Source organism: Gadus chalcogrammus, chromosome 12, assembly GCF_026213295.1.
Source record: "Gadus chalcogrammus isolate NIFS_2021 chromosome 12, NIFS_Gcha_1.0, whole genome shotgun sequence".
In the NCBI taxonomy this organism is placed as follows: Eukaryota; Metazoa; Chordata; class Actinopteri; order Gadiformes; family Gadidae; genus Gadus; species Gadus chalcogrammus.
This window is the reverse complement of record NC_079423.1, coordinates 10,204,466-10,216,061: the sequence shown is the minus strand read 5'-3', so window position 1 is coordinate 10,216,061 and position 11,596 is coordinate 10,204,466. Positions and strand designations below refer to the sequence as shown.

Genomic DNA, 11,596 nt, shown 5'->3' with positions numbered 1-11,596 from the left:
CCCCTGTTCTTCTTCCAAGATTTGACATGTTTATTTGAAAGCGCTAACCATTCTGATGACCTAGCGCCTGCATTTTTAAAACATGGCCGCGCCCTAGTTGCGAAAGTCGTTATCAACATTTCATTTTCCAGTGAAACTACTTGAATTTCAGGTTTAATGAAAATCCATGTATTCTCAAAAATGAAAAAGCAACCAAAAAATGGTCGCAGTTCTCATTGCTTCATTTCCACTTTAAAGCGCAAAGAACAAGTGAGACCTCCCATAATAAACATAAGGACTCCTTAAGGGTGCCACGAGGTAGCAAAGCACCAAACCGTTTTAGTCCAATCAATACGTAGTGTCCATCGAAGGGTAGAGTTGCTGGCCAATGGGTGCAGAGGGTTGATTTTGGAGCTTTGTTCAATGTTCCTGATGTTTTGTGTCTTTCTTTTTTTTTCACGTAGTAACCACAGCCACCCAGAAATGGGGGAGATCTCCATGACCATCCGTCGCCACATGGGGCGCTCCCCGAGTGGCACGCTGCACCCGCAGGACTTCAGCGACATCATCAGCTTCATCCTGTACGGAGCCGTGCACCGCGGGGGGTGAGCACAGAGCTGCAGGCCGAGGTCCTCCTCGAGTGTGACGTGTTTGGAGGTTGTTGAGGATGGCGGTGCGCTCTTGACGGCATACTAGCTTGGTTAGCTTGGTACCCCCCGGGGACTTGGGAAGAGGGTCTCCAATGTTTACCACGGTATGAGAAGGTTAGATTTGAACCACCTTTCAGTTGGGCGGAGGGAGGAAGCTGTCTCGAGGTACAATGAGACTGTACACAAAAGCATCCGAAATGAAGTGGTTGCATAATAATTGTGTGCGTGTCGGTCTCCGCAGTAAGGACCCGTGGCTGGAGCGTCTGTACCACAGCTGCCAGTGGCTGGAGAAGCGTGCGGGGGAGGCCGGGGGCCCGGCGGCCGGCGGGGCCGGGGGGCCGGGGGCCCGGCGGCCGGCGGGGGCGGGGCTGGGGGCGTGCCCCGCGGCCTGCTGAAGACGGAGGTGGTGCTGTGGCAGTGGGCCGTGTGGGAGGCGGCGCAGTTCACCGTCCTCTCCAAGCTGCGCACGCCACTGGGCCGAGCGCAGGACACCTTCCAGACCATCGAAGGTGAGGGAGGGCAGGGGGGGAGGAGCAGATACTGAGGGGCAGAACGTCCCCTGACTTACACCCCGTGGTGAAGAGTTAGAGCGGGGAAACTGAAGCGTTTCATGCCAATAAATGTCTGTTAAGTCATTATCTCGCTACTGTAACGCAATGGTGATTGAGCCCACATGCAGCTTTGTGATTGTTCTGAACAGGGTGTCCAAACTGTTTGTACTCTGGGGAAAAGTTGCAGTTAATCGGCAAAATTGTCGAAGCCGATCTCACTGTGTCACTCCCTCCTCAGGGTATGGGGTTAGGGTTAATACCACGTTACAGTTCTTCTTCAGATGGTTCGTTCTAGGGCTGGGCGATATATCGAATATATGCGATGTATCGCGAGATGTTCTCCAGGGGATGTATAAAATGCCCCTATCGCGAACATCGAATATAAATTGGCACGCAATGTTTCTTTTTGCCGCCGCCGGCATACTCGTTGTGCTTTCACGCGACGGGGCGACAAGATCTCATACAAAGTGAACGTAGAGACGCGTATCTGCCAATCAGCGTTCAACAGAGTGGCTACTGAGTGACATGTGTAACGTAACAGCCAACCAGCGTTCAACCGTCAAACTCGGTGCAGTGCAGTCCGGGGTGAACTGCGGCACGGAGGAGAAAGTGATTGTTGCCGTTTGCGACTCCCGGGGCTCTATATATATAATAATATATAATATAATACAATTGTTTATATAATATCACGGCCAAAAGCTCTGTGCGCCTCCTGATGGCCGTAACGTGGGGAGCTCTCATAGGGATTGGGCTTCTTGGGGTTTGTTTGACGCACAGCGTTCCCTTCTCTCGCTCTTTCCTGTGGCTCTCTAAACACACTCACTCCCCCCGCCCATTGCGAGTCCACGAGATTCTCATGGACGCGCGTGTGTGACGTAGTCTGGAAGGCGCGCTGCTGTAGGTGTGTGTACCTCCGACCGGTGAGTGAGAACAGCAAGAGAGAGAAAAAAGGATGGAAACTGAGGATTTGGTTTCGAAAAAGAATAGCGCTGGATCCTTCGTCTGGCAGTGTATATATAATAATTATTATTCAAACTGTTAATAAATAATTAACGGTTTGAATAAATGCTGTGTTGGTAAATCTAACTTGCTGTGATTTTCCTTTTCTTATGTGCAAGTTCTAAATTGTTCCAATAGAAAGCACTAATGAGTTTAAACAATATGTTGTTTCATGTAATCTACATGCAGACTTATGTTTCAGTAATACTAGAATTATTACTGACGTAACATTATGCCAGACATGGTTGAATCGAGCATTTATGATGTGCTCTAGAGGAGATTCAAAATATATCGAGATATATATCGTGTATCGAGATATAGTAAAAAAATATCGAGATATTCATTTTGGCCCATATCGCCCAGCCCTAGTTCGTTCACATCGGAGTGAGCTGAGTGACGGTGGTATATCATCTCACTGTGTCCCTCCCTCCTCAGGGTATACGGACGTTCTTCTACACTAACCGCCAGACGTGCCAGGACTGGCTGACCCGGATCCGGCTGGCGCTGATGAGGGTGGGGCTGCTCTCGGGCCAGCCCGCCGTCACCGTGCGCCACGGCTTCGACCTGATGACGGAGATCAAGAACAGCAACACCCAGGTACGTGGGGCACGGAGCAGGGACCAACGCATTCAAAGGTGCCTGTAGGTTCCATTATGAGAGTTGTAAAGAGAGAGGGAGAATTAAGGGTGGGTAAGAGTTGAACCCAAACAGGTCTGCTCCCTCCCTCTCTGTTTCTCGGCCAATGAGAAGGGTTGCATTTTACACAATCTGTGATTGACAGACAAATGTATTCCCTCAAATCAATTTGGGAAAATATGCTTCAAAACACATTTGTCAAATTTGTCTCATTTTGAGGCTAGGGCCGTCAACTTGAAAACATTTGGATCGCTGTGGCATTCCTAACAAATGACACTCAAACAATTCTCTTAAATCCAACCTCCCCTTTCTAACTGTTGCTTTCATGGACATTAAGTGTTCCTGGTTGAAGTGAGGCTGACCCCCGCCCCCCCTCTCTCGCTCAGGGCCCAGAGCTAGAGGTGCCCTTGATGATGCTGGTCGAGGCTCTGCGAGCTGCGCTGCCCCGAGGCCATCCAAGGCCTGGCCGCCTGGAACCTCTGCAACACGGGCAGGGCCGAGGGACGGTAAGGGCTGCAGGGTGCCTGCTGCTTAACGGGCGTCATTGGAGGACAGACACGGGGGTTATGGATTATGGATCTGCGTCTTTCTGTACCAAGGGCCTGTTGCAGTAGCTCAGCGTAGTTCAAACGTAGTCTGGTTATAACTAGGGATGGGCAAAATGATTCTTTTCCGGGAACTAGTTCTTTCAGTTCAGTTCACTATAACGATTCGTTTATTTGATTCGTTCGTTTTGATTCGTTCGTTACGTCAAATTACATCTTAAAAAAAATTAAAAATAAAAAAACTTTTTTTTTAATTTTTTTTTTTTTTAAATTGGTCGTGGGTCCGGATAGGACCGTCAAGACCGCAGTCCGCCGTTTGGAGATGCCTGCTATATAGTATGTCAAACGTCCCACCAATATTTATACCACTTGCTTACTCTCTATATTTCATTCATGGTTTTACATTTATAATTTTATTTTACTTTACATTTAATTCTTCATTGTTCAGGCATTACAGAACTTGCATGGTCACAAATAAAAAATACGAACTGCAGTTTAATTTCCTTGTTCTTAAATTGACGTAGAATGGAGCAAAGACTCCTGGGATTGGGAAATGCGTTTATCCAATAAACAGATGGAGGTCAAGTCTATTTTCGAAAAAATGTAGGGGGATTATATGAGTCGAATGGTATGACCCAAGATACGTCAGAGAGAGAAAGCGCGCATATTCGACGGTACCGCCTTGTCATTGGTTTACCCAGGTGCCATTCCAACACCATTGCTACCTCTCATTGGCTGAATCTTTGAGGAAGTTGTAGACTCAATCAATATAAGTCGCGGGGAGACGGAGCTCTGTTCGTTTGTATATTTTATTTACGTGACCATATGTTTGGTTGATGTTAAAAAAAAAGAATCAAAGAACCAGTTCTTCTTGTTTTGGGGAACCAGTTTTTGTCGTTCACGTTCGGGATTCGTTCGTTGTAACGAATCAGTCGCGACCGACACATCCCTAGTTATAACGCAAGGGTTTACTTCAGCAGGGTTGACGCATCACTAGTTATTACGTAGCTTTGTAGTGACTTCATATTTAATTTAACATAATCCACACAGGGCAGCGTGGCACAGAACCCAGTCGTGGAGGACGGGTTGTCCCCAGGGTACTGAGGCGGTTGAGCCCCTCACCTTCCACCCTCCTTCAGCGTTCTTTGTGCTGTGTGTTCTCTGTGCCGTAGCTTTGAGAGGGCGGCGGTGGAGTACCAGGAGCAGCTGACGGCCGTCACGGGGACGGACTGCTCCATCCTGGGCTCTGAGCGCCTGCTGAAGCTGTCCTCCTCCAGTGGCAGCAGCGGAGCGGTGTCCAGCCCCAAGCACACGGGCAACGGTCGCTACACAAAACCATTAACCATTAACCATTATCAACTGCAGACAATTTATAGAAGTGCTGATGATCTATGATTAGAACGGTGTCCTTGGCAGTGGCCGGTTAATGGGTAGCAGCAGTATGTTGTACAGAAATAACCAACCGCTAACGCTGTGAGTGGTGATTCTGAATCTAGTATGTAACAAAGCCCTGGGACAAACATGGACTGATTACCTGTTTGGTGACGGGAAAGCAGAACGCTATCGATGCTGTGTGGTCTAGAAGAACATGGCTATCTTTTCTTTGCGTCGCGGCGGTCTGTGTTTTGAACCTATTAATTTCATCCGTCCGTGCAGGCGAGGGCAGGAAGACGGTGCTGCTGAAGGCCACGGAGTGCTCCTCGGAGGTGCTCAACTGCCAACAAGGCGTGCCAGTGCTACGTGGCCCTGTGCGACTGGCCCTCGGTGCAGGAGTGGCAGGCCAGCGTCCAGGCCCTCAAGAAGAACTCCTCGCCGACCGGGGTGCACCTCAAGATGGACTTCAACTACATACAGGCCCTCAGCCACTTCGAGGACGGGGACTTTGAGCAGTGCGGTGCCCAGCTGGAGCTTCTGCCCGGGGAGGACTGCAGCCTGCTGAGCGCCACCGGCGCCAAGGACAAGCTGGGTAACTACCCCCCCGTCTCTCCGCCGCTGGACACCGCCCTGCACACGGCTGGCAGGGGTCCACTTTCGTTTTGGGGGTGGCACATTTTAGTCTGAAAGAAGCCGTTCCGCTTGGTCACTGTTCTGTATTGTATACTCTTTTCAGATATTAGGACGAGTTTGAACACATTTTGAGTCGTCAGTTTGAGTCGTGTGTGTGTATTATGTAGTTAGCGACCCAAACCCCAACCCTAGGAGGCATCAATGTGGGTGATCTCAGTGCCCCCCCCCCCACCCCTTCCTCCTAATCATCTTTCTTCTTCTTCTTCCTTTAGTCGCCATAGTTCACTAGTATGCGTTCCCCTGCTCTGTGTCTATCCCGTCTGACTGGGGGTGTCGTCCGTGCTGGGGTCAGATCTGAAGCGCCTGCTGCCCTCGGTGCTGAGCCTGGACCCCTCGGAGCTCCAGAAGGCCATCGAGGTGCAGCTCCTCCGCAGTGCCGTCAGCGCCATGAGCGTCGCCAGCAGCCCGCCGGAGCACAAGGCCACGCAGAGCACCGAGTAAGGACCGGCGTCACACAGCCCCCCCTGCCGCGTCACGTGACCCGCCGCTCCGTCAGTCTATCCCCCACGAGTGTAGAGAAGTATCCTAACCAGAGGTTACCTTGAAAGGCATTATCGTTAAGACAAACGTGTGGGAGCCAGGAGTTTAAGTAGCCTACGTTCCCGCTACGGTACCGCTCTGCGCTGTACCGAAGCGCCCCGAGTCTAGATGCGCGTCCGCTTTGGTTCTCAGCGTGACCGTGTCGCCTTGGACCGAAGCGTCCTCCACCGTGTCCCTGAAGGGTTCCCTCGCTGCCCCGCAGGACGCTGGTCCGCTACCTGAAGCAGACTGGGCGCATCACCCTGGGCCCGCTGCGCCTCTCCACCCTGACGCTGGCCAGCGGCCTCCCCAGCGTGTCCACCCTGCAGCTGCACTGCATCACCGCCCTGGACAGCACCCTCACCGGACACGAGGTGAGCGCCCCTCTCCTGTCCTGTTGCTCCGTAGGACTGTGTGATCCCTCTCTCTCTCTCTCTCTCTCTCCCCAGTGGAGGATGACTGTGTGTCTGTGTCTGGAGGATGACGGTCTGTGTCTGTCCTCCTGTTGCTCCGTAGGACTGTGTGATCCCTCTCTCTCTCTCTCTCTCCCCAGTGGAGGATGACGGTCTGTGTCTGTCCTCCTGTTGCTCCGTAGGACTGTGTGATCCCTCTCTCTCTCCCCAGTGGAGGATGACTGTCTGTGTCTGTCCTCCAGTTGCTCCGTAGGACTGTGTGATCCTCTCTCTCCCCAGTGGAGGATGACTGTCTGTGTCTGTCCTCCTGTTGCTCCGTAGGACTGTGTGATCCCTCTCTCTCTCTCTCTCTCCCCAGTGGAGGATGACGGTCTGTGTCTGTCCTCCTGTTGCTCCGCAGGACTGTGTGATCCCTCTCTCTCTCCCCAGTGGAGGATGACTGTCTGTGTCTGTCCTCCTGTTGCTTCGTAGGACTGTGTGATCCCTCTCTCTCTCCCCAGTGGAGGATGACTGTCTGTGTCTGTCCTCCTGTTGCTCCGCAGGACTGTGTGATCCCTCTGGACAGCGAGGCCCTGAGCTCCTGTAAGCAGCATGACGTGCAGCCCTGGCTCCAGGCCCTGCGCTACACGGTGTTCCAGAGGCGGCTCCTGCTCAAGCTCAAAGGTAAGAGGGAAGCACAACGCGTACGGCCATCTTTGTGTTGGAAACTCAATGTAGGTCTTTAAACGTTTGAGTCTTCCTACAACCGAGCCCATATCAACCGTGTTTTGACCCCAGATGGAAGCAGATGTGTGCCTGTCCTGTTGCTGCCCTCTGGCTTAATGCATACACTACATATTCTTACCTTATATTCAAAGCCATCCTGGTCGGACATATTACCATACTAATCACATCCCACCCAGATAGTTATCTGCTACGGAGACATTCATTATGTACTATATGTTAGCTTCTAAAAACGTTTAGAAGACCACTTGTATTGGAATAGATATAACATAATATATCACATACATATTGTCATGTAGTTTAAGCTCTGCCTAGTGTTGTTATACGCCAATTAGCATTCCTATTTCCCTATCTTGAGTTTTTGAGGATTCTTGTAATGATGTGGTCTAGACGCATCTAATCAAATGGGGGGAGGGATCGCTTTACACAAAGCAAGTTACAGCTATCAACATTAGAAAGCTCCATTAGCTAGCGTGTCAGGTGTATCACACAAAGTAAGGCTAGCAAACGTTATGCTTCAGAGGAACCCAAAATGTGTTGTTCTTGCTTTCCTGGATCAGGACTCAAGACGCAAAGGACGGATTTTAAACACGTTTAATCCTGAGGATATTGCTTTTTGTCACGTTTATGAATACACACATCTGCTAGCTGGACTGCAAATGCTAGATAACTTAGGTAGCCTGTGGTAGCCTAACGTTAGCGTTCTAGGCAATTCAACGACAGCTAAACTGCTATGTATGAGTCAGGCTACGAGGCACGGGTTATTTGGTGTGAATGCACAGTGCACCATTACCTATTGATTTAAATCTGTGTTCTCACGATAGACATGAAAATAATAATACATTTTGACAACTACCTGAAAGTTGAAGACCTGCACAGGCAACGGCATCTCCGGGATTTGCGACTTTTGTCCACCAGGTGGCGTTATGCTGCAGTATTATAATAAGGAGGCGGTCGTTGTGATTTATTGAAGCATATATGTAGCAAAATTCAAATGGCAATGCAATTTGCAATTACATTATGCAATTGACAATTCATTATGCAATTTGATAATGTAATTTGTAAATACGTTATTCAAAGTGTATTTTAATATCAAAGGGACAATGCAATCCTCAATTAAATTTGCCAAAAGTTATAACAATGAAAATAGTATAACATTCGTCAAATTCCTTTGAGTTCCTTTATTCAAATTGAAAAGCTATAGCGTCCCAGTGATTGCAATCCACTTCTCGCCACGCTCGTGGGAGCGATATTCAACTGACATTTCAATCCGCAAAACGCTTTGCAAAAGATTTGGCAAAACGTAATCCAAAACGTTGTTCCCAAAAAGTAAATATGCAAAGTGGCAAACGTATCAGCCATCGGCGTCTGGGCGGGAACTACGTCACTTCCTATTGCCTCCAAGGGTATCTCCACACCGGTGGGTCTCCCGACCATAGATATATTTAAGCAATAGATCACGACAGGCTGTGGTATGTGCTCATTATACCACTGTTAAGGGGCGTTGTCCGGCCCCGACGCGCAGCGGAGGGCCGGCGACCCCTTCACAGTGTATAATGAGCACATGCCACTGACTGGAAGTGATCTATTGCTTTTATACAACGGTTACTGTTATGGCGAAACGAAAGTCATAGAAACACTACATTTAAAAAGAAAACCAAGAAAGTCAAAGTAGCCGTTTTATTAAAGAATACAAAAAACTAGTCCCTCCTGGCTGCCTTCAAAATGCACGACGCTCGCTATGCAACACACTTTAGCGTCCCTCCGAGAGAACGGTTGTAACTGTTTCCACTTCAAGGCGCGGAGTGATACTTTCACAAAATGATCGGGCATCATAGCAGTTATGTATACGCTCATTATACAACAGTTAGGAACCAATCAGATCGCTGGATTTAGGCCCCCCGTTGTATAAATGTTATTATACAACGGGGGGCCTGAATCCAGCGATCTGATTTGAACACACGGAGCGTGGCGAAGTGGATTGCAATCACGGGGACGCTATAGCTTTTCAATTTGAATAAAGGAACTCAAGAATTTGACAAAATGTTATTCTATTTTTATTGTAATAACTTTTGCAAATTTAATTGAGGATTGCATTGTCCCTTTGCATATTAAAATACACTTTGAATAACGTATTTAAAAATTACATTATAAAATTGCATAACGAATTGTCAATTGCATTGCCATTTGCTACATATATGCTTCCATAGTTGTCTTCTTTTAAGCAGTCAAGTGCACTACATCAGTTTGTTTATTTAAAAAAACATTTCTGACAGGGTTGGGTTCATATATTTTCCAAATCTGACTCTGAAAAGGTCAGTGCCTCACCAGCCACGGGCCTCACTACACGTCTCTGATAGCTATGTATGTTGTGTCTTTATATTCAATGAAAAATTATCTTGTTTGTGTTTGCATGCGTCCGTGAGTCTGTGTGTCAACTGAAGACATCTGATAAGAGTGTCTTCACTCTGACAACTGTCACTTCCTGACACTGATGATATCAGATTGCAGGCTGACGACTGCTCAGAATTAAAACATTCAACGTGTTTTTTCCAGCTGATATATCAGAGCCGACTCCTGAGAGCAGACATATCTGAAACTGTCAGGGAGGAACCATGGTTACCATCTCTGAACCGGACCCTGGACTCTCTGAGGAACCTGGGGACACGTCTTTCGACCGGAGGGAGCTTAGGAAGAGAAGATTTGGTAGGTGCCCTTTAGAGAGGATCTAAAATAAATGATCCACTAAAAAAAATGTATTTTCATCTGCATACGTTTAAAATGTACTTTTAGAAAAAGTTTTAAGTCAAATAGGCCGACCTGATGAACCAGTGACCGTATAGACAGATTTATTCTCCTAAATAAAGACATGTGTGTGTTTGAGACAAAAAGCTCGTATTTACCTTACTTGACGTGAGATTACGCCCATGAGTTACGGACTATTAATAGGCATCTCAAGTAGTTGTGTGTTTCCTGTTATATGTCCGTTATATACGTGGAACAGAGTGCAGAGTATCTTTAGGGAGCAAGTTTAGTTTTTTCATGACTTATTATTAATGGTAGTGCAACGTAACATTAGATTGACAATGGTTTATTTAATCAACAATTTTGTGTTTTAATAATGGCTGCTCATTTAACTGAAGCGATATCAGGTGAACTTATGAATTTAACATAATTCTATAAAGTTTGTCATTAATATGACCATATCTCAAATTATCCCACAATACATGTCCTCATATTTTCTGCATGGGCCGATGTGAAAGACCCTGGTGACACGCAGGCCACATGTTGTCCCCCCTCCATTACTGTGTTTGTACGTATGTGATTCTGTGTGTATTACTGTATAACTATGAGCGCGTATATGTCAATAATGAGGGAATGATAACATTTATGCTAGAGACCAGTTCTTGCTCTGCTTAAGTGTGCTCTAAACACGAGAGCCACAGTACCAGTCATCACTTACTGAGGTGTTCTCAGTTGATGTCTTCAGGTGTTTCTTCAAGATGGGGAGGGATTCTGCAGACCGTAGGGAGTCTGGACTGTGAATGACAGCCACGCAGTATGAATATATCAGTGTGTACATTACTCCGTGTGCGTGTGCTTGAGTGCGTTCGTGAGTCTGTGTGCAGTAGAAGAAAAACATTTCCTTACACTGATGGTATCGGAGTGCACGCTGATAATTGGTCAGAATGATCACAGTTGACGTTGTTTTTCCAGCTGGTAGAGCAAAGAAGAAGGCTAAGTCCAGACGCCGGGGAAGCCGTCAGAGAGTAACAATGGTCACCATCTCTGAACCGGACCCTGGACTCTCTGAGGAACCTGAGGACACGTCTTTGGACCGGGAGGAGACCAGGAAGAGAAGATTTGGTAGGTGCCCCTTTTATACAGAATTTAAAAGAAATAATCCAGTCCAAAACAATGATCCAAAAAAGTATGTTTTCCTCCAAATACATTTAAGATTTATGTTCATAAAACTTTTTTAGCCGAAGTGACCGTATGTGTGTGTGTGTGTGTGTGTGTGTGTGTGTGTGTGTGTGTGTGTGTGTGTGTGTGTGTGTGTGTGTGTGTGTGTGTGTGTGTGTGTGTGTGTGTGTGTGTGTGTGTGTGTGTGTGTCTGTGTGTGTCCTACCCCTGAACAGCTCTATGGTTTCACATCACTGTCATTGTGAGCATCGGACTGCTGAGTATTCTCCTCATCTCCCTGCGCTTCAGTGAGTCTCAATCATATCCTCCTAAACAGAATTACAATACAGTATAATCATATCATTGATTGTATTAATAGCAATGATAATGTTAAATATTGTTTTTGTTAGATTTAGTGATAATAATAGGGTTAGCACACATACACCGCACGCACACACATAAACACAGCATACACACACACAAACAATCCACACTCACGTGCACGAACACACACGCACTGCATGCACACTGCACACACGGGCGTGCTGATGCAGACGTTTCAAGAAAAGGGCAGCGCAGGACACCGCATACACACACACCACACACACATG

The 11,596-nt window shown here is 47.5% G+C and overlaps 1 protein-coding gene and 1 long non-coding RNA gene across 2 annotated transcripts; both read left to right on the top strand.

The window, feature by feature from the left end:
* The first annotated feature begins 1,017 nt into the window (after positions 1-1,017).
* On the top strand, positions 1,018-3,301 carry LOC130393274 (uncharacterized). The gene is made up of 3 exons (XR_008897095.1): positions 1,018-1,138; positions 2,615-2,776; positions 3,202-3,301. It is a non-coding gene; the product is annotated as an uncharacterized LOC130393274 (long non-coding RNA).
* Positions 3,302-3,381: 80 nt separating this feature from the next.
* On the top strand, positions 3,382-9,774 carry LOC130393466 (serine/threonine-protein kinase SMG1-like). Its single transcript, XM_056604151.1, has 8 exons — positions 3,382-3,425; positions 4,533-4,681; positions 5,017-5,033; positions 5,086-5,326; positions 5,720-5,864; positions 6,170-6,320; positions 6,902-7,022; positions 9,639-9,774. Exons 1-8 carry the CDS (start codon positions 3,382-3,384, stop codon positions 9,677-9,679), a joined length of 909 nt encoding a protein of 302 aa, XP_056460126.1. The 3' UTR covers positions 9,680-9,774.
* Positions 9,775-11,596: the final 1,822 nt, after the last annotated feature.